This window comes from Rhamphochromis longiceps, linkage group LG3 (genome assembly GCF_057381845.1).
Source record: "Rhamphochromis longiceps isolate RC_006_pf linkage group LG3, R_longiceps_female_GT1.1, whole genome shotgun sequence".
In the NCBI taxonomy this organism is placed as follows: Eukaryota; Metazoa; Chordata; class Actinopteri; order Cichliformes; family Cichlidae; genus Rhamphochromis; species Rhamphochromis longiceps.
Genome location: NC_140559.1, coordinates 26,585,668 through 26,609,280, shown reverse-complemented (window position 1 = coordinate 26,609,280; position 23,613 = coordinate 26,585,668). Strand labels below are relative to the sequence as shown.

Below are 23,613 nucleotides of genomic sequence, written 5' to 3'. Positions count from 1 at the left end.
GTATGTTTTAACCTCTTCTAATTTATTTTTGGATTTTATTGCATAAAACCACTTCGAAAATATGCTTCAGTAGACAATAAACTCCAGAAAACCAGGAACCGATGTATGGACATTATATAAAAATTGATGCTGCTGAAGTGAAACAGTAAAAGGTGATAAAACTTTTAATAAACTCATTGCCAGACATGTTGCCATTGGAGCATTTTGGCACCATTCTTTGGTATTGAACGGCAGAAATGATTGAACTTTATATACATGTCAAAAAATGGTTGTTTTTTTAAATTATTTTTTTTAAAGAATTACCCCCACACTTAGGTACATTGGATCTTTTTGCCTTTTAGAAAACGCACTTTTAGAAAATAGCCTTTAACTTTGGTTTGCTTCTCTGTAGCTTGTAGGGTGGGCTCGCTAGAATGGGTTAGGGCGCTCTTGGATTAACTGGATCTAGTTCAGTTATTCGAGTAAACAATGAAGATCAAGATCCGTTAGAGTTTATATTCTAACACAGCAAAATGAGCAGAGAAAAAAAGACAAAAAATATAAAATCAATTTGCAGCTGAATGCAGGTTTCCCCAACCTTATAAACGATGCATTTGCATAATCTTCAACTGAGACTGAAAGTGTCACTTGGATGAGTGACAAAACGTTTCTCCCACTGAAAATGTCCAGTTGAACAGAATCACCTTTTTGGGATTTCCTTACCTGGATGATTGAACATGCATTTAGACAATTTAAAGTTGAAAATTTAAAGTTTCAACTTTAAAACAACTTTATTACTTTTTCTCCTTTTCCATTTTCTACTTAACATGGAATTAACAATAATCCCATTACTTTTGAAAATTTAGTCACATATGAATATACTTCACTCCTTTTTTCATTCAGTTTATGAAATTTATCTTCAATTAGATTCATCCTCAGTTCATTCTCGGATGAGCATCCATTTTGACATAATCTCCTTTTACTTTTTCTCTTTAAAACTTGTGGTTTGCTGATCACAATATACTCAATAAAAATAGTCAATTGAATATATTGTACATTTACAATATATTCAAACAGGCTGTGTAACTCACTCACCCTTCCCATCCTGTTCACATACACACAGACTCAAAGCCTCTGAGGTCATCTTTACACAAACAAGCCACTACATAAGAAGTCTAACTGAAAGGCCCTTCAGGAACACACGGAAAACCTAATCCACACCAAGCCCTCTTGCCACCATGGAGTTGTGTAACTACCTCAGTGACCTTACCCTCAGAGTAGATGAGTCATCTACCTCATCCAGAGACTCTGCTTCCTTTACGGAAGACATGTTAGTGAACTTCAAGTACTCCTTCCACCATCCGACAATATCCTGAGTTGAAGACAACGAGACTCCACCCGCACTATACACAGTGTGGGTAGAGCACCACTTTCCCCTTCTAAGTCGCCTGACTGTTTTCCAAAATTACTTTGAGGCAGTCCGAAAGACAACATAGCACCTGGGATCCCTGGGACACACAAATCCATCCATATCATTTTATATTTCAATGGATTGAAATGATAAAAGTTTAACATAGAATGCATAATCATGTTTAAAATAAAAGATCTTTATTGTAAGGTAGTGACTTACAAATAATAAGTCACAGGGTGTCACTGTTGAGCTGCATATACACTGTAGATTTGAGCAATTTTGACAATTGTCCCCTACAGGACACCCTAGGTCGAGTTTCCTGTTTGTGAGGGCGCCATCTTGGCTCAGAGTTTTCTGTGATTACTTTGCAAAGTAAGCACTGTCTTTGGCATTCCACATAGTTTAGATTAAAAAAATCAGTATTATACTTTGTAAAAAGGTGATTGTCCAGTCAAACTATGAATATACTGTATTTATTGAGATGTTCATGTACTGTCTGATGAGAGTGTGTTTATGTTTGGAAATATCTGTGGCGATTTGGGGCAACATTTCTGCTTGCTAACAGAGGACTCATTGATGCAATGATGAAGAAGATGAAGAATTAGTTCTTCAGCTACAGTTTGCTAGTAGTGTTGTTATGTAAATTTTGCCTCATACACGTACCTGAAACCAAGAAATGTTGTTAAGATGCCAGCAGCTGAGTTGGAGTTGTTTATGCCCCAGTGTCTAAATAAGCGCTGTGGTCCGACCCACATATTGAATGACTGGTCTCTCTACTGTGCACCCCAATCCAAACCAAAATCACACAACACAGAGTCCAGGGTGGAGGGAGATCCTTGGACTGGCAGGGTTACATATACATGATTATTATGTGATCTTATACATTCTTCCGCTGCATAGAAACAGACATTTTTTTTAATCATGTAAAACAAAGAACAGTGCATCAAATAATCACATTTAGGCTGAATTAGGGGCTTTTTTAATTTGATTGCATGTAAATGGAGTGGAAACCACATCCTTGTTTATCCTTTTATGCACACAATGTTCTTTTAAACACAGAGCATTTCTCTGTCTCAGGAAGACTAAAACCTGTTGGTGAGCTAGACAAACACAGGAAGAGGAAGTTCTTACAAACAACTCATCCTCATTTCAGTCTGACACTCACACAGCCAGCAGAAAGACAACATGGAGGTCAGAGTTGCTGATATCAAAGTCTGTGAGTACTGATCCTTGTCTATCTATACAAACATACTGAATAAGCTATTGAAAAAATGCACCTATGAAATTAAAGGGCAAATTAACATATCTAAAACACACTTATAAATATTAATGAATTAATTATGGAATTTGTAACTGCTCAGTGCTAAATGCAGGAATCAACACTACAGGGAGTGCAGAATTATTAGGCAAGTTGTATTTTTGAGGAATAGTTTTATTATTGAACAACAACCATGTTCTCAATGAACCCAAAAAACTCATTAATATCAAAGCTGAATGTTTTTGGAAGTAGTTTGTAGTTTGTTTTTAGTTTTAGCTATTTTAGGGGGATATCTGTGTGTGCAGGTGACTATTACTGTGCAGAATTATTAGGCAACTTAACAAAAAACAAATATATACCCATTTCAATTATTTATTTTTACCAGCGAAACCAATATAACATCTCCACATTCACAAATATACATTTCTGACATTCAAAAACAAAACAAAAACAAATCAGCGACCAATATAGCCACCTTTCTTTGCAAGGACACTCAAAAGCCTGCCATCCATGGATTCTGTCAGTGTTTTGATCTGTTCACCATCAACATTGCGTGCAGCAGCAACCACAGCCTCCCAGACACTGTTCAGAGAGGTGTACTGTTTTCCCTCCTTGTAAATCTCACATTTGATGATGGACCACAGGTTCTCAATGGGGTTCAGATCAGGTGAACAAGGAGGCCATGTCATTAGTTTTTCTTCTTTTATACCCTTTCTTGCCAGCCACGCTGTGGAGTACTTGGACGCGTGTGATGGAGCATTGTCCTGCATGAAAATCATGTTTTTCTTGAAGGATGCAGACTTCTTCCTGTACCACTGCTTGAAGAAGGTGTCTTCCAGAAACTGGCAGTAGGACTGGGAGTTGAGCTTGACTCCATCCTCAACCCGAAAAGGCCCCACAAGCTCATCTTTGATGATACCAGCCCAAACCAGTACTCCACCTCCACCTTGCTGGCGTCTGAGTCGGACTGGAGCTCTCTGCCCTTTACCAATCCAGCCACGGGCCCATCCATCTGGCCCATCAAGACTCACTCTCATTTCATCAGTCCATAAAACCTTAGAAAAACCAGTCTTGAGATATTTCTTGGCCCAGTCTCGACGTTTCAGCTTGTGTGTCTTGTTCAGTGGTGATCGTCTTTCAGCCTTTCTTACCTTGGCCATGTCTCTGAGTATTGCACACCTTGTGCTTTTGGGCACTCCAGTGATGTTGCAGCTCTGAAATATGGCCAAACTGGTGGAAAGTGGCATCTGCACGCTTGACTTTTCTCAGTTCATGGGCAGTTATTTTGCACCTTGGTTTTTCCACACGCTTCTTGCGACCCTGTTGACTATTTTGAATGAAACGCTTGATTGTTCGATGATCATGCTTCAGAAGCTTTGCAATTTTGACACTGCTGCATCCCTCTGCAAGATATCTCACTATTTTTGACTTTTCTGAGCCTGTCAAGTCCTTCTTTTGACCCATTTTGCAAAAGGAATGGAAGTTGCCTAATAATTATGCACACCCGATATAGGGTGTTGATGTCATTAGACCACACCCCTTCTCATTACAGAGATGCACATCACCTAATATGCTTAATTGGTAGTAGGCTTTCGAGCCTATACAGCTTGGAGTAAGACAACATGCATGAAGAGGATGATGTGGACAAAATACTCATTTGCCTAATAATTCTGCACTGCCTGTAATGATGAAGAAAAAATATTCAAAAAGTTTACATGTTTAACTGTCATTCTTAATCCCTACAGTGATTAATGTGCTGTTGATCTCAGTTACAGTAGCTGAATTCAGTGACTCTCAAACACATAGTAAGTAGTTAAAAATTCATGTTGATCTATTTATAACAAAAATGTAATAGGTAAATATTGTCTCATGACAACGTGAAAGGTTCGGCAACTATTGCACTTACTTTTGGGCTACAACAGCTGCAAAAGCATAGTGCATTCCAACACAACATTACATTAGAATACAACTTTGAAAAAAAAATCTGTATTTAAGAAAAACCTAAAAATACAGCATACATGTGCATTTGTTTCAGTAAATATAGTAATATTGTCCATTTGTGTTTTGAAAGACAGAAGCAATAACACATCTTGATTTTCTGTTTTAGATTCAGGTTTTCCTGAAGTTGTTCCAAACAGGCAACAGTTCTTTGAATTAGAATCTATAACAATCAGCTGTGAAGGGCTACGTGGACTGACTGGATGGAGAGTGATGAAAAAGATAAATGGAGACCTTAGAACATGTGCTCCAACCTGGGATAGAGCTACTGGGCCTTGCAATATTAGTAATGCATATCCGAAAACTGACAGTGGAGAATACTGGTGTGAAATGGGAAGAACACAAAGAAGCAACTCTGTCAATATCACTGTAACTGGTATGCACATACACCAAAAAATATAAAAACATATTTAGTCCATCCACTTTTTAGATCTGTTGGTTTGGTATATCAATTACAGTGTTGTGTGCGTGTGTGTGTGTGTGTGTGTGTGTGTGTGTGTGTGTGTGTGTGTGTGTGTGTGTGTGTGTGTGTGTGTGTGTGTGCTTAAACAATCATTTTACACATTTCGCTTAAGGAATGACATATGTCAGTTGTTTTTGGTAGCAAATACAGCACATTATATTTGGAAATTAAGCATTACTCTGATAACAAAGGCATCTTCGTCAAAGTTTGTATAATGTGTTATGCATTTTTTCTTAAAAATGATATTTGACCTATTGCCAGTAGTATTTGAAAGATTATATAATTTAATCAGAAATCAAGTTTTCTATAAGAAACTTTTCAAGTCATGTGCCATTCACATTCAGATGGTCCTGTGATCCTGGAGAGTCCTGCCTATCCTTTGTTGGAGGGAGATAATGTGACCCTGCTCTGTAAAAAGAAGCATGCACACCCCAATTTCACTGCTGAATTCTATAAAAATGGTGCCTTCATTGGGATCAGTTCAACAGGAAAGATGATGAACCCCATTGTCTCCAAGTCTGATGAAGGCTTCTACAAATGTGGCATTTCTAAGACTGAAGAATCACCAGAGAGCTGGCTAGCTGTTGGAAGTAAGTTTTATAGACAATTAAAAGCTGTGTGTTTTATCTACAATGCATTTTGAAGCTTTGCATAAACATGAAGTTCATGTGTTCAGATACGCATTATTTGATGAATGTATACCATAAATTGATGGTTTAGGGTTTGTGTTTGGTTTTTTATATTAATATAAAGTGTTTACATTAATTTACATCATTATAATTATGTCTAATACACAATGCATGCAATTATCTTTCTAGGAGCTGATGCTCCACCTCAGGTGCTTCGCTTAGACCTCTACCTTGTGTTCGGCATTGGTTTCTGTATTTTAATGGTGATTATTTTGGTCCTTCTGACTGGAGTATTTCAACATCAGAAACATCAACAGACCACCAGACGTCACATAGAAGAAACTTCTTTGACACCAAGTATGGCTCACCATTATAGAACATGACTTCTTGTTTAGCTTTGAAACCAATAAACCAAATCATAAGCATTGGCTGCCCTGGCCCTCTCCGATGTCACTCCAGAGTAGAGATGAAGACTTACACCTTTTTTAGTAGATTTTAAAAACTAATACATGCCCATGCTACATTTCTTTTAGAGTTTTAAAGTTTTTTAATTTTAGTCTGTTCTTAGATGGGTACTAGGTAACATGATAATGCCATAATATGACATACATAGTTGAGGTTTTGTGAATACATATTGGATGCTACTTTCATGAAATTAAAATCATGCTGTCCTTTTTTAAGATGTTCTAGTGCTGAAACACTGTAAATTTGGTATTATTATTTGGTAGGTGGTTGCTAGGCAGCATGATGATCGCATAGTACTTACATAATATCATAAATGCGTATCTTTTATGTTACACTATCTGTACTTTGTGATTAGCCTTGGCATGTGTGAGTCAAGCTGAGGAAACATTTTTCCTTCATAGTTATCTTTGTATTATGGTCTTGACTTGCCTGTATGTTTCAATGTCTGCAGGGGTCAGCATAACTAATTCTACCCAGGCGATGCGTACCCTCATCACAAGAACCAAAGTTGATGAAAGGTAATTTGCCTAACGTGAAAATATTGAAACTATAACATCTCTAGCTGTTTAAAAAGCCAGTGGAAGAAACAATGTAATCATTAAAAAAGAAAAATAAATGATTTTTTCAGCAGTCCATCACTTTTCTGCTCCAAACAGAAATTATTGATCAAGACTTAAATTTATCTGATGTTTTTGTGAGCATTTGTTAAAGTCTTGTCATTATTCAATCATTGTTACACTGTGTGTCAGCAGCTGAATCTTCTCACAGAGAGAAAGACAAACTTTACCAGCTTCTTTTTTTAACAGAAGGTCATGATGTCTGACAATAACCACACCAGAAACCCAAATACAAAAATGTATGCAGCTGAGCACCCTCACTTCAACATGTAGGTTGTTTGAAGGCTGTGAAGTATCATAATGAATGTGCACATAAGATATATTTTTAACTGGTGGTCACATGCTCAGCCACTTGACAGCTTAAGTTGTGTGTCTGCAAGTGAAATAAAAAAAGACTAGAAGTTTTTAAATTTGGTACCTTATTTTATTTTATTTTATTCATAATTGCATTTCATAAATGAACAAATCGTATTAGAGTAAATAATGTAGAAGAGCAACAATGTATAAATCATGTGTTGTTTCAAATATAATTCCCAGAATGCTTCAGGTTTCATTTAAAAAAAAAAAAAAAGAATATTTTGAAATTTAATTTGTACTCAAAAGAGAATCAACCCTAGCAGGCATGTTCATGAAGGTACCAACTCAGTTTTAACAGAAGAGGATTTGAAACACTTCTATTGTACAACCCAAAGCCACAAATGAAGGATATATTAGTCTCTAATGCTCTTTTTTGAATTTTAATGTTATTGAAGCTATGAGTGTATGGAAAAAAACTGTCAAAAGAGTTGCATTTAGAGAGAAGACAATGGACATTTCTGTGTTTATTAGCAGAATTTTGATGTTTTAGATTGTGCTTTTCTATAAACAGTGAATGTGTTGATTTATAATTGATGAAATGGTGTCAGTTTGCATGAAATAAAAATGACCCCAAGACCATGTTTTTTCATCGTCTTTATTCTTCACATGAAAGAGGAAACTTCACCCACCTCACATCATCACTTCTAATTTAAAAGGTAGCAGTGTGTTAAAATTAAACATGAAAGAGAGAGACAGTTCTATTTACTCTGCCTCATTACAGGTATGAGAGTGCTGTTGCAAATTTTTAAAAATATACTCACCGTGGCCTTTGCAGCAACACAATATGACAAATGTAGCTTAAGACATAAAGCTAAAATGTCATAAGCCATCAACACAATGTTCATTTATAGGAAAAATGGTGATAATATTGTCAACACAAGACTTGTCTTATATGAAATAATGAAGATTGGGTAAAGTAATTCTAAAATACATGTTTGCAACATGGCTTTCATCTCAAAAATTCTTGAAAGGGTGTTGTCGAACAGCTAACAGGTCATCTGCAAAGGCTTATTTGAAGAGTTTCAGTCAGGTTTCAGAGCTCATCACAGCATAGAAACAGCTTTAGTGAAGGTTACAAATGAGGCAGTATCATCAGTAGGCATGGCAAACATTTTCAGTGCTATGCAGATGACATACAACCAGTGTTGGGAAGGTTACTTTTAAAATGTATTCCATTACAGAATACAGAATACATGCCCCAAAATGTATTCTGTAACGTATTCCGTTACGTTACTCAATGAGAGTAACGTATTCTGAATACTTTGGATTACTTAATATATTATCATGCTTTTTACAACAACGTGAATGTACTATTGCTGTGTGATTTATTACTATTACTGAAGGTCCGCGACTCCGAACTGTAGTAAAGGGACCTCTGACTAATACGGCGGGGTCCCTGTCGGCTTGTAGCCGAAAACTAGCTTTACTTTGTTGTCTGGGTCAACTTTTCTTGCGAGAGACAGAGAGAGGCGTTGAAAGGCTGCTCCAACGGAACTTATTGTTTTCGGAGGAAAACACGAACACGGTGTACAGTCGAGTCTTAATAGCTTACTTACAACTGGGCTCGTCAGGCACTCTTCTTGGCTGCAGTGGTTATTATTATATTTACATGCTTCCAGCTCCCGTTTTTCCTCGACGACAGCTCGTACCTTTCCACTCCCCTTTTTCTCCCTCCTCGCGCTCACAGACCCATAACGTGTATGGCAGTCCATTCTCCCTGCAACACGGACTACACTGCCCATGAGGCTACATTCTTTAGAGCTATGCTTGTAGCATTCTGCCTGTTAGCTTAGCACAACAACAACAACAACGAAAAGGCGCTCTCTCACCCAGGAAACACACAGTCGCAGAGAGAGAGAGAGAGAGAGAGTGTGTGTCGCCCTGTAACCATGGCAACCGTAACGCTGCCGCCTGGAACAACAGAACGTAGCTGTCAAACAACACCCAAACAGTCCTGACCCGCGACAATATGAAACAGGAAAGTACCGCAGTGTAATCCATTTATTTCAACAAAGTAACTGTATTCTGAATACCACCTTTTTAAATGGTAACTGTAACGGAATACAGTTACTCATATTTTGTATTTTAAATACGTAACGGCGGTACATGTATTCAATTACTCCCCAACACTGCATACAGCTTTATCTATGTCACGGTACTGGGTCGTGTGACCTTGTGTTTGAGTTTTTATGTATCTTTTGTATTTATTTATGTTATAGTTTAGCTCATCTAGTTAATTTCTAGGTTGCATTTTAGTCCTTTGTTTTTTAGTTCTTTTTGTCATCCCCCCTGAACCAAGGCTACATTCACACTGCAGGTCTTAATGCTCAATTCCGATTTTTTGATCAAATCCGATTTTTTTGTCTGCTTGTTCACACTACAAATAAAATGGGACAGCAAACGTGCTCTAGTGTGAACGCTCAAAGCGGCCCGGCCCGCATGCGCAAAAGAAGACATCACACACAACGTGCTCTGTACACCCAGAGCAAACAATATTGTTTGACTGATGGCCCTTAATATAAAGACTTCGGACTTTACGTTTCCCAATTTTTGCTTTAAGTTATTTTGTTATTTACATAATAATCTAGATAACCTAATAATTATCACATCTTATCTTACAGAGAATGTGATGATTTTGTGGATAATTAAAGTCAGTCATATATCCACAAACACAACAGGCTGAAAGTCAGTGATGCTGCTCGGTTTGCAGTCCTGAATATCACGGCACAAGCAGGATCCACTGCACTGTTAATGTTAGCTATGTTATATTGCTGCCTCTGTTCGGTGGTGTCGAGCCAAACGGACTTTAACGTGTGTTTGAACGAGCTGACGGTTCACTCGTTAAGCTGAAAGAAAGATGCTTTAATCACAGGAGTCACACGTGTGTCCACTGTACCATCTGGGAACTCTTCTTGTTTCGTAATAACACAAACACTAAATCCTCCTGTTTGTAGCAGTGTAAACACCTGAGACTGTCACCTGTCTGTCTGTCCTGCACTCTCTCTCTGTTTCTTTCTCTCTGATTGTGGAATAAAAGTATGAACATGTGTTTATAAGTTACACTTGTGTTTGAATCCTGCAGCTTATCACACATTTGATTTCCATGTGCGACAACTGCAAGTGTCCAGAGTGAGGACAGACTGAGGGACACACTGCTGCACATCATCTGTGAGGCTTTGCACCCCTGATGATCCACCAGGATAAACTCAGCAGTGTGTGAGGAAGAGGAGGAGGAAGAGCCAGCAGCAGCTGAAAGATGGAGAGGATAGACAGACTGTTTCCTGTTTGTGAAGGACTGCTAGAAAAGTTTAAAATAACATAACTAATTGTCTGTCCTGAATCAGTCTTATTAGGTAATGTTTAAATAATTTGATCATTCCAGTGTTTTCAGTGTGGGAGAAAGTACTCAGGGCCTTCAACAACAAGCAACAAGTTTAATGTTCAGAAAAATAAAGTATGTATCAGCAGCAGAATAGAGCTAAAAATAAATGTTTGTTCCAGTTCTATGAAGCTTTGAGTATTTTGGATTAGTAGCACTGCTGTGTTTGTTGCATCATATTGCTGTAATTGTTTATATGCTTTATATATTCTGAGGTAAATTGATCTATAGTGTTACATCATATTCTATAAGGATGTTATGTGTTTGTGTACTTTCTGCCCAGTTTGACCCATTTAGCAGAAGTCAGCCTGTTTAAGGCTCTGATATCTATTCTGTATGAACTAAAGCAGTTATGACATGGTCTGATTTTCTCACCCAATAAAGGAATATTTAATATATCAGTCTACTCTTCATTTTATCAGAAACAGTTTTCACAGCTCGTACATTTTCTTTTTACACATATATGTAGGCATTGAGCCAAATGTAATAATGCCAACATCGTGGCTCAAGAGATGGGCGTTCGTCTTCTAATCGAAAGGTTGCTGGTTCGAATTTCGGCTCTCGGTCGTTGTGTCCTTGGGCAAGACACTTCACCCGTTGCCTACTGGTGGTGGTCAGAGGGCCCGGTGTCTCAGTGTCCTCGCCTCTGTCAGCGGTTGTGGCTACACTGTAGCTTGCCATCCCCAGTGTGTGAATGGGTGGATGATTGTGTATAGTGTAAAGCGCTTTGGGGTCCTTAGGACCAAGTAAAGCGCTATACAAATACAGACCATTTACCATACTAAACGAATAATATGTCTCTTATATATAATACATCTGTATATACACTGTCAAATCTACACTTGTCTTTGAGTGAAGATTTAAGGTAATAGGAAATATAAATAACTGCAACTTGAAAAAAAGAGTTCAAGCTCACTATATATATCTATATATCATAATAATCTGACAATACATATATTGTCCATATTATATTTTCATTACCACAGTGAGATGATTTTAGTCTCATGAACAACATTAGCTAATTGTTATTTACTAGCTAATCTTAAATGACTGTTCAGTACAGAAATGAAGCCCAACAATCATGTTTTACAGTCCCGTGGTCTCAGCCTCAGATACTCAACTAATCAAAGTGTTAGAGTTTGTATTGTTGATTGTCATTTATGCTTAGAAATATTTAACCATATATGCTTAGAGGTGTATAATCACTTGTGTAGTGATAGGATGTGTGATCTTTAGCAGGCCCCAAAGGCTTGGTGTGCATTCCAGGAATGCACACCTACATCCTGGGAGCATGGGAAAGTTCGCATCTTGTTTTATTGTTTTATGGTGGGATTAACGTAGCTATGTCTGTTCTAGTCTGAGTGCTTTTCTGTTTAGATGAACTGCTGGACTTCCTTACCGGGGGGGTCTAGTCTACCCTCTTCCTGACCAAGGATGTTTGCTTGTGTGCTTTTATGACCCTTTGATCAGCAGTACCTCACACACACACACACACACACACACACACACACACACACACACACAGGCAAGGTACTCTTTGTGTGTATGTAGACGTCATATGTTAATGAACCTATGCATATTCATGTAACCTCAATAAAAGGACAGTGGTACGGGAGGACGGACGAGAGCAACTGGGGTCAAGCGAACGGACGGCGCTTTGTCCGGTTCTCTCCCGTGCACGAGTAACATGAAGAAGCTTGCCTACTTGTGTCTTGCTTTGCAGTGTAATTATATTGTCTTCAACGTTCCAGCGAATAGGTTTATGCTCTAAAACCTATCACAAAGTGATGTCATGACAAAAATGAATGACCAACAAAACATTTTTTCTCCTTCATTTCTGTCAAACAAAGCTGTATGTAACGTTTCTCGCGGTTAGTATCATGGTTGCTAGGCAACCTGAACAGTGCGACGAAGGCTAGACCGTCCCATTTCACAAGCCTCTCACTTCCGCACTGAATTCTGTTCTTTGCCTTTTCATGTCGTGTTCATTGCTCATAGTTACAGTAATAAGTCACAGTCTTAGTAATTGATAGTCTTTAGTTGTTTCCCAGTTTAGGTTCTTTGTTTGGGTTATTGCCATAGTTTATGTTTGGTTATTTTTGCTTTACTGTTTACCGGCCCTAATAAGGGCTCGCTTTGAGTTCAGTAAAAGTTTTGCCCCCTCATCTGTGTCCTCCAAACACCCACCGTGACAATCTATCCATGAAGCCAGATAACACACACCAATTAGTTAAATTGCAGCAATGGTGTTCGGGTCTGTGAGACCCATTTTCAATTTTTTTCAAAAGAAAAATTAAACAATTAATTATATTTTCAACCTGAAATTCATTGGCTTTGGCTTATTTTCTGTGAAAAACACAAATCCGAACTAATTTTCAATGACCTCATACTGTACCTCCCCCCACGCATTTACATTACATACAAGGTGTTCGGGTCCACTGGACCCAGGTCTAATAAAAGTGTTGAAAGTGTAGGTCCTGTGTTCCCACACTCTGTCTTCCTCCTTTCTGGTGCTGCTGATAGTGTTTTCTTCCCCTCCTGCTCCGCACAAAGTTGCAACATTGTTGAAAATTCAACTATCAACACCGTCTGCTCTTACATTCCCACACATTTTACCCTCTTTCTTGAGGGATCCAAATTTTATTTTCTCATACCCTGTCCCACCTGCAAATTAGGGGCATAATACTATAAATAAGACTTTGCCAGTGTGGTTCTTTATCACAACTGATCAAGATGGCAAAAGATAATCTGCTGTGAGGGCCATCCAATTGATTTTGGAAGAGAGAGAGGCTTCGGATGATGATGTTGACAAAGAGGTTTCAGAATATTTCACATTTCTGAAAATTCAGAGTCTGACAGTGACTTTGAAGAAGAAGATGAGGTTGAGCACCGTTTAGTAACAAAACGAAGACGAGTACCCCAGACACAGTCTGTTTGACCTGCTCCCCTCAGGCAGGAGGCTCCGGTCCATTCGCACCAGAACCTCTCGCCATAAGAACAGTTTCTTCCCCTCTGCTGTCGGACACATGAACAATAACCGTATGACTGTTCCCACCACTAACACATGACCCTACACTGTGTTCACTGCATCATTCCATGTTTGGCACTGATCACCACCTGCACTCATGTATATATCATGTATATATCTATCTACTTAGCACTTTTAATTCTTATTCTTATTTTTATTTTTCTATGACAGTATGTTAGCACTGAAGCACCGCAGCAATTTCCTAATGTTGTAAACCTGCTCAACATTTGGCAATAAAACCCTTTCTGATTCTGATTCTGATCTGCAGCCAGCTCCAGGACCAGAACAAGCCCACCAGACAGCAAGTGAAGAAATATGGATGTCAATAACTGGTGAAATTGGATGGTCTTCTTGCCCAAGAGATGAGCCACCCTGCAGAGCTGTTACTGTGATAAGCCAGGGCCAACACGGCTGACAGTTACTCATGTGCAGGACATCAAGTCTTCATTTTAGCTTTTTATCCCAGATTCCATCCAGAAAATTATTATTATAGAAAATTATTCTGGTTTGCAGTAATCTAGAAGGAAGGTGTGTTTTTGGAGAGAGATGGAAGGAGATGGACCAAATTCATCTAAGAACCCCAAAGGCCTACTTTGGGGTTCTTATCCTTGCAGGAGTTTTCAGGTCCAAAGGGGAATCCACAGAATCCCTGTGGGATGCAAAAAACGGCACGAACCTTTCCGTGCATCAGTGTCTCTGGAAAACTTCCACAAAATTTCCAGGATTGTCCATTTTGATAACCGAGACGACAGACCAGCTCGACGGCAGAGAGACAAGCTAGCTGCCATCAGGACAGTGTGGGATAAGTGTGTGCACCACCTCCCCCTGTTTTACAACCCTGGGCCTAATGTCACCATTGATGAGCAGCTGATCCCATTTAGTTGTGAAAGATATTGCTTCACGTGTAAATGTGTTGTCTTTCCACTCACTCCACTCGATTATAACTGATTTATTTTATAACATTTTATTAAAAAAAACAAAAAAACCGAGAAGCACATTAATTCATAAATGTGATCTAACAAAGGTAAAGGGAAAAAATTAACCATGTTTGCTGTTCATATGGCTTGTAATTGGGATGAAGTAAACATCTGTTGAGTAATCTAACATAAAATTGTTTGATAGTGTTAATTTGGAAAGCCAAAACTCTAGCGGGTCCACCAGACCCATGAACACTGGCTGAGTAACAAAAATATGAACACCACACAAGGGTTAAAGACATAAAGACCTGGATGGACTCTAATTTTCTTCTTCTAAATTCTAAAACTGAGACTATTGTGCTTGTAAAGTTTTAGATTTGGGATGGAGACACTATCTCTACTATTAGGATAAGGCTTAAAACTTTCCTTGGATCTTTAGTAGTTGCAGTGGAGGATGTTTGTGCAGAAGACTACCGCTAGCTCCTTGTAACCAAGGAGCTAGCGGTAGTCTTCTGCCAGTGAACAAACTTACATTTGAGAAACAAATTAAATTAGTTGTTCAGTTCTCCTTTTTTAAATTAAGGCTCCTATCCAAGGTGAGATCATTTTTATGATCCAACTTGTACAAAATGCTGCAGCCTGCCTTTTGACTTGTGTGAAGAGACATCAACATATTACTCCGGTGCTTGTTTCCCTTCATTGGCTTCCAGTGCATTTTAGAATTTAATTTTTGACTTATAAAGAGCTAAGTGGCCAGGCACCAGACTATTTGTCTGACCTTTTGCAGCATTATACGCCCTCTAGAGCCCTTTGATCAAGTGATCATTTACTCCTTACCTTACACAAGTCTAGGATGGTTCATAGAGGGGATCAGGGGGCTGCGGTTGTGGCACCGAAAATGTGGAACGATCTACCTCTCCACATTAGAAAGGCCCCAACTGTTACTCCTTTTAAATCCCATTTTAAAACATTTTTTTTTCACTTTGGCTTTCGATACTGCATGAGAGTTACCAATTCTTTTATCCTAATTTTCTTACCTGTTGTTGATGTTAATGTCACTGTTTAATTATTACTTTGCACAGCACTTTGGTCCAACTCTCTGTTGTTATTATATGTGCTTTGTAAATAAATAAATAAAACAAATAAAATAAAATTCATCAGTTGGATATGTCAGAGCCACCGGCCTGTAGCTGTTGAGGTCCTTGGGACGTGGAATCTTTGGCACTGGTACAACACAAGAGGTTTTCCAGAACTCTCCCCACCCTCCGGCTCAGGTTGAAGATGCGCTCCATCATCCCACACAGTTGATCTGCGCAGGACTTGACAACCCTTGAGCTTACCGCTTACTGCTTACCGCTCTCTCTCGTCCTGGTCGCCCGCAGCAGCTGGAATCCAGTTAGTGTCACGCTCGTTTCGAAGTTAGCAGTGTTAGCCAGGACTCACCGGTATTCCCTCTGTGACCAGGTTAGCGACGTGAGCCCAACCATCTAATTAACTCTTAAATTAATTAATTAATTTATTTATTTTTGTATTTTATTTTTATCAACTACAGAAAGAGTAGCTTTCTAGATATCTAATTTTAAGTCCACATTTTAAGTCTACATTTTAGAGATTTTACATTTTAGAGACATATTTGGAGAATACTGGTGCAAAATTGGAGGGATGCATATAAGAAGCACAGTCAACATGCATAATTCATAATATTTGCATTTGGCATATAATTTTGTTTCCCTCTTGACCAAACTGCATCTCTGTTTTAATGTATAGCATAGAATAGATATGTACAGTACAAATGAGCCATGAGGAGGAAAAAAGCCATTTTGTAATAATTTATTCATGAATTGTAATGGAGCTTAAAAAAATATAATGGAATACCTGGGACAACATGAACTATATGGAAAAAAAATATTATGCCACACCACTTAATCTGAATCTTTCCTAAAAATGTTGTGTGGATTAAAATGCCATAATGATTCAGGAGATTTTAAGCATTCTTTTAGCTTATAACTTAAGCTGTACATTTTCTCCTTAAATGTACAGTTCAGGTCCATGAAGTCCAGAAGGCCAAAACCACCTTTATCTTTAGGTCACAAGGCAATGATTTGTTCTTAGTCTCATTAAATCAAGCACCTATGCTTCTACAAACCTGGTCACTGATTTAAAGGGTTGTACTGCAATAGGAACAAGACTGTTTGTCTTTTGCTCCTGGGAAAATTCCACAGTCATATGTTGTGTTATTTCAAAATGGCTTTTAGGAATCACAGTGACTCAGCTAGTGAAGTGGAAGAAATAAAGTTACAAAGCAGGGGTCGCCAAGTGGTTAGAGCCATAGTGCTTTAAAGTTCTCTCTATTACCGAAACTCTGCTGACTCAGTAACTGCAGAAATCTTAAACTATGGCATTACCATCAGCCATCAGCAAAAACAAAACAAAAAAACAATAAAACACGGTGCACTGTGGGTTTCTACCCATACGGAAAAGAAATAGTAAAAACTTATATGTGATTACTCATGAAAGTGGCCACTTTCGCATTACTTTCATACATTGTTTTAGTAAGTATCCAAAACATACAAGTTTCATTATATAATTTTTCAAGGGATCTTATATCTGTTTTCACTCTTATATGCTTTTCATACAAGTTTCACACAAGACAGATACAAACTTTATAAGATTTATATATATCTTTTCCATATGGGTATGACTGAGCCTTTACTTAATTTTTTTAAATTTTCACCAGATGCCAAAAAGTAGGCTGACTGATCGAAATCTAAAATTGAGAAAACACAAAATTCAATAAATAAAAGGGCATAAAACAAATAATAGTCTGTAGGGACATTTTCATGCAATCACATGTGTTTGAAATTGAACCCTGTTGGGCCTCAGTCACACACCACAGAAGCACAGGAAGAGGAAGTTCGTACAAAATAATATATCCTCAAGTTAGTCTGATACTCATGCAGTCAGCAGCAAGACAGCATGGAGGTCAGATTTCCCACCATCAGAATTTGTAAGTACTGACATTGTCTTAAAAAAATACATGGATAGACTGAAGGGCAAATTAATATATCCAAAATAAAGCCATATATTTGCATGTATTTTTATGGTGAACTGTTTGTAACAGCTGTTTGTAACAGCTCACTAATAAATGCATAGGACTTATTATTAATGATGCAAAAAAAAACCCCAAAAAACATGGTTATGCTTTATAATATGAACCATAAATAAGGTGCAAGTACCCTATTCTAACGTGCATTTTGCAGACAACAAGGCACAAATACACCGTACTTACATGCAGTTTGCAAGCAACAAGTCAGGTTTTTGCAAGAAGCAGTGAACAAAGTACACTGTAAGTACAACTCATGTTTTTGAAGTCAACGATGAAACAAGTAGATTGTAAGTACTGTGTACTTTCTAAAATGTGAGTCACCTGCAAGACCCCTGAAACAATTAAACAATTACACTGTAGCACACATGACTAAGGCTCAAGTAGCCTGTAATTTCATGAAATATGAAATATTTCAATAATAACATAAAATTTAATTAGGTAATTTTAATACTGGGTGATTTCATGGTAAAGTCCTGGGAAAAAAACCCCCAACAACTATATTTCTCCATCTTGGATCTTCTGCCAGTTGATTCCTGCAAAATGCAAGTAAATACAGGGTACTTGTGCTTTATTAGCTGGTTGTGTTAAAAAGTGTTATCAAAAACACTGACAAAAATATTAAATGTTAAAAGTCTCATTCTTAAACTTTTCAGTGCTGAATGTTCTGTTGCTGTTGGTTACAGTAGCTGAATTCAGTGATTCTCAAACACATAGTAAGTGTTTAATTATTCATGTTGTTTTTTGTGTTTTTTAAGTGTCTGTGTGTGTGTGGATGTAGTAGTGTGTGTAATAGATTTTATAATCTCTTAACAATCTGAATGTTTTTGAAACTAATGCAGTTGTTGTTTTCCAGCTAAAAATAGAGCTACAACATAAACCTCTAAAACAGTTCTGAAATAGCCCCCTATATGTATATATATATATATATATATATATATATATATATATATATATATATATATATATATATATATATATATATATATATATATATATATATATATATATGTTGCATATATATATATATATACAAATATATGTGTGTGTGTGTGTGTGTGTGTGTGTTTATTTATCGAATGGAATTTGTATATATGTAGAATGATTTTCTGAATATATTTAATGAAAAGTGACATTAAATTTGTTTGCATTTTTATGCCTTATCTTGGATGTAAAATGGTATAACGGTTTCAGTGATGTGGTATTATGTGTTATCATGTGCTTCAGCTTCTGCTTGACATGTTATCTCAGTTGACATCTCCATCCTTGATTGATAATTTCTCTCAAGTATTGCAAAATCTTCTCTTCGTTTGAACAGCTGTCACAAGACAGTTGTCAAACTCTTCAAACTACTGAAATATTTCTGCTGTTGCCATATTGTAAAGGCAGATAATTCAGAAAACCTTAACTATCAACATGAGGTTCATTTATTCTACATATCCAAGTTTTAATCTATATATTCAGACATTGACGGCAGAGTCTTTATTTGATTTTCTGTCTCAGATTCAGGTTTTCCTCAAGTTGTTCCAAACAGACAGCAGTTCTTTCAATCAGAGGCTGTCGCTATCAGCTGTGAAGGGCAAAATGGGCTGATTGGATGGAGAGTGATGAAAAAGATAAATGGAGGTGTTAGACCATGTGCTTCAAACTGGGAAACATCGATTGGACCTTGCAAAATTATTAATGCATATCCATCAACTGACAGTGGAGAATACTGGTGTGAACATGGAGGAATACAAAAAAGCAACTCTGTCAACATCACTGTAACTGGTATGTACATAGAAAAGCAATTATGTGTTAACATATTTAGTCCATTCACCATTTTTTCTGTTAAGTATATCGATTACAGTAATGCACAATGTCATATTTGATATATATTTTCATAACACTAAGGGATAATTTTTCTTCATAAAATGCATCACAATCATAATAAAGTAACACATATACATATATATTTACTGCATGTGCATTGTAATAATCAAAAGTATCTATTTAAAACTGATTTGAGCTATTATTGTTGTTAGTAATGAATGAATATAATTAATGATTTCTATATATGTATAATTTTAACAAATATCACTTTTTGAAACAATAACTGTTATACATTCTTCCATTTAGATTTAGAGAGTCATGTGATCCTGGAGATTCCTGCTCAACCTGTGATGCAGGGAGAAAATGTGACCTTGCATTGTAGAAAAAAGGATGCAAACTCCAGCTACACTGCAAAATTCTATAAAAATGGCGTCTCCACTGGGAGCAGCTCATCAGGAAACATAATGATTCCCACTGTATCCAAATCTGATGAAGGACTCTACAAATGTAGTATTGCTGATGCTGGAGAATCACCAGAGAGCTGGCTAACTGTTGGAAGTAAGATGCATCAATATTTTTCCCCAAAAAATGGAGACAAACTTTTTATCTGTGGCAGCAAAGATGGACCTGATTACACTTGAATGCTTTTCAGCATCTTTATTAACTCAGTTGCTTGCGTCATACACTCACAGCCGCAGCTTTTTAGCTGCCAGCCACATGTACACAACAACAACACAGTCAGGACCCAGTTCACCCTTATATGCAGGGGAGGCGTGACGAGCTGATGCAGCTAAGGTGTGTCTGTCTCACCTGCAACCGCGCCAAAGTACCCAAACTATATTTTAAAGCTTCATGATAAAGTGTGTAAATGAGAAATAATATATGGTCCATGATGAACATAGCCACTGTTCAAAGAGACAGCAGAATGATGCCTTTACATGTCATTTTTGGAGGATCAGTCCTGAAGTTGGTTGTTTTGTAACATAAGGCAACATCTTTATTTCGATATCTAATGATAGTCTGGTGTTGACGTCCATAGGATTGCTGTACACAGGTATGTGTAGTCAAAATGTGGTCGTTGTTGACATCTCTTTTTTTTTTTAACAACAAACTTTTAGGTTATATTGAAATATCTGAAGTTCTTGTGGTGTTATTCTTAGTAAGGGTTTAGTTGACATTTAGTCTAGTTGTGTTTTCACCCATGTCTCTGTGTTTGTGTCTTTTCCTGTCTTTTGTGTTAGTCTGTCATAGGTTTCTTGTCTGCGTGTTCATGTTGTCAAGTTTGTGTTATCATGTTATCATGTCTACATCTCTACATGTTTCCTGCTTTATTTTGTTTCTTTGTTCAGTGTTTAGTTTTACTCTTCTCCTACGATGTTCATGTTTCTTGTCCATACAAACTCTTCATAGTTTCTCACATACACCTGTGCAGAACCGTATTCATGTCACTGTTTTCGTAGTCACTGTTTCTTCCGATTTAAGCCTTAATTCTTTTTTTTACCTTGGTTTGTGTACTCATGTTGTCACCCTCTATAAGAGGCTCACTTTTTGTTTGTCAAAGTTATTTGTTGTCTATCATTCACGCAACACACAGTCAGCTCCAGCTGCCTTTTGTTGTCCCATGTTTCCTAGCACATTTTTTCTATTGGCTAATGATTGGATCAGTATGCCACCTTTTGAAATGGGACTAAATCATATTGGGTATACATAATTGTCTTGAATAGGATTTATTTAAGTTTTTACATGAATATATATATATATATATATATATATATATATATATATATATATATATAGTAATTTAAAACATTTTAATCCTTTCTAATGCACATTGCAATTATCTTTCTTGCAGGTCATCCTACAGTGCCTTACTTAGAGATCTACCTGGTGCTCTGCATTGGTTTGGGTGTTTTATTGGTGGTCATTCTGCTAATATTGGTAAGAGTGTTTCAACGTAATAAACATCAACAAACCATCAGAAATCACACAGAAGAAACTTCTTTGACACCAGGTATGTTGACAGTATGCTAATCAAAGCATGTCTTTTTATTTTATAACAATAAGCATGCTTAGTGATTCCTGGTGGATATTAATAATAATATTTTTTTTCTTGTTTATTTTGTCTTTTTTATAAGAAGGTGCTCAAAATTCTACTGCCTCCTTCCGGTCTCCCTCTTCTGCACAAACAGGTCAGGAAGGCCAACATTTGTTTAGGAATAAAAAACATGAACTTCAAATCTACAGGATCATGGAAATTAGAAACACAGTCCTTTAGTAAACCGTATACCCTAGGACATGCACCTGCCATTGTATTGTTTGGTTTGTGATTTTAGTCCCTCAGCAGTTTTTTTTAGTGTTAATTTTGATATCAAATGTTTCATTTAGCTTTTAATTAGTTTAATTAGTTTAATTTTATTTATTTTTTTGTGGATAAAACAAAATTTAGGCATCTAAATCTTTTGAATTTTAATCTTGTCTTAGTTGACTGAATATGATTAATACCTTTGATTAGAGCAGACCTTTGATTAAAATTGTTGAATAAAACATCATCTTGTTTTAGTCATAATTTAGTCAACTAAATTCATAGTTTTAGTCGACTAAATGTCATAAGACTTTAGGAGACTAAAAATGTATTCAGTTGACTGAAATAGAAAGTATAAAAGTTTGAAGTATTTCGACTGGTGTGTTTCTCCAGACAACTTATTTTCCTTGACATAAAATGTGTCTCTATATCTACTCTTAACATTTTGTCACATTTTCATGAGACACGGGGAGCACGAGAGCTAGATCTACCTTCCCCTCTGCAAAAAAAGGGTTTACCATTTCCCAGTATAGCCTTACTGCACAAGCAAGATTGGTCAATTATTTTTATTAGGCAACATGCTGTTATCATATTTTGTATATAAATTGCATGTTACTGTTATGAAACAAATTGTGTTGTGTTTTCATGTGGTAGAAGCATATATCCTATAAATATGTGCCACTCTACTGGTAGGTGGTTGCTAGGAAAGACAATGACATTGTAATAACTAATATAAATACGAACTATCAGGGTCCTAAGATGTAAGTAATATAATTTAATTTAGTAGTAACTTGTTGACCAAAAACAACAACACAACATTTTAACCATCACTCTTGTTTTGTCATTTCTCTTTCATTTTACTATCTTTACTTTGAGATGGTTATCATATAGAGAAAGTGTCTAGAATGAGAGATTTAAAAAAATGTAACTAAATTGTCTGCCCATATCTTTATACTTTGTTTAAGGTTTGGCTTATCTTTATATTTCAGTGCCTGCAGTGGTAAGCAGAGCTGAACAAAACAATGAGACATATTCCCTCATCACAAAACCAAAAATGCCAAAAGGTAATTTGCCTAAACTGGAAAACATTGAAGTTATAATACCCGTAATTGCTTAAAAGGCCTAGTGGAACAGAAATATGCTATCATATAAAAAGTAACATCTTCCAGAAGTCCACACATCACATTTTCACAGCCGGAAATAAGTGAGGACAATTTACATTTAAATGTAATGGAAAGAAAAATCATTCTTATGATGCTTTGTTGTTATATGCCTGCAGAGGACCATGCACTTGAATCAGTCCAGGAGACGTATTCTATAGTCAGAAAACCCAGCAATGTGAAAGGTAACTGACACTGAAAAGATTTAACATCCTTTATGCTCACCACTATGTTTTGAGAACAACTAAAATGCATCTTAGTTTTGGTGCTTTTGGGGGATTTCTGACAGTGATGTTATATATTTTTTTTCTTTTTGATTTATATTTCTTTTAAACACACCGTGTGTGTTTCATGTTGTTGATATTTTGAGCTTTGTTTTGTGAATCTCAGAAAAAAAAAAACCCACACAAGAAACTGACAGAAAAATATGTTGATGAGTCCCCTCGGTTTATCAGATTTAAATCAGTTAGATAACACTGTTTTAAATTTGGAGCCTTAATTTGTCATAGTTGGCAAAAAATTTGAAATTATTAGTTGGTTCAAATATAGTTTCCAGTATTTCCAATATAGCTCTGTTGTTATTTAAAAATAACCAAACAACTGTTTTGAAATTGATTGTGTCTCCAAACAGAGCTGGCAGCAGCGAGCTGGTTGCAGAGAGGTGCCAGTCAACGAATTACTAGCATGGATCCGGATAACTTTTACTGTGCAATACAAAATTAAAAGTAAAGGGAA

The 23,613-nt window shown here is 36.8% G+C and overlaps 3 protein-coding genes across 3 annotated transcripts in view; 2 read left to right on the top strand and 1 right to left on the bottom strand.

Annotated features, from left to right (window-relative positions):
* Positions 1-23,613, bottom strand: part of LOC146673690 (butyrophilin subfamily 3 member A2-like) — a 348,925-nt gene that overhangs the window by 14,093 nt on the left and 311,219 nt on the right. The window lies entirely within an intron of this gene.
* On the top strand, positions 2,576-6,725 carry LOC146673710 (low affinity immunoglobulin gamma Fc region receptor III-A-like). The gene is made up of 5 exons (XM_085391431.1): positions 2,576-2,606; positions 4,756-5,022; positions 5,454-5,699; positions 5,928-6,095; positions 6,655-6,725. Exons 1-5 carry the CDS (start codon positions 2,576-2,578, stop codon positions 6,723-6,725), a joined length of 783 nt encoding a protein of 260 aa, XP_085247557.1.
* On the top strand, positions 17,478-23,071 carry LOC146673709 (Fc receptor-like protein 5). The gene is made up of 7 exons (XM_085401001.1): positions 17,478-17,508; positions 18,261-18,320; positions 19,108-19,374; positions 19,723-19,974; positions 21,269-21,427; positions 21,555-21,605; positions 22,998-23,071. The coding sequence occupies exons 1-7, from the start codon at positions 17,478-17,480 to the stop codon at positions 23,069-23,071; spliced, it is 894 nt and encodes a 297-aa protein (XP_085257127.1).

Bases quoted from the DNA above. Each gene is read 5' to 3' on its own strand.
- LOC146673710 (XM_085391431.1), top strand. From the start codon at position 2,576: ATGGAGGTCAGAGTTGCTGATATCAAAGTCT. The intron at 2,607-4,755 runs GTGAGTACTGAT...TTTCTGTTTTAG, and splicing joins AGTTGCTGATATCAAAGTCT to ATTCAGGTTTTCCTGAAGTT. The intron at 6,096-6,654 runs GTATGGCTCACC...CAATGTCTGCAG, and splicing joins AGAAACTTCTTTGACACCAA to GGGTCAGCATAACTAATTCT.
- LOC146673709 (XM_085401001.1), top strand. From the start codon at position 17,478: ATGGAGGTCAGATTTCCCACCATCAGAATTT. The intron at 17,509-18,260 runs GTAAGTACTGAC...TAAACTTTTCAG, and splicing joins ATTTCCCACCATCAGAATTT to TGCTGAATGTTCTGTTGCTG. The intron at 19,375-19,722 runs GTATGTACATAG...TCTTCCATTTAG, and splicing joins TGTCAACATCACTGTAACTG to ATTTAGAGAGTCATGTGATC.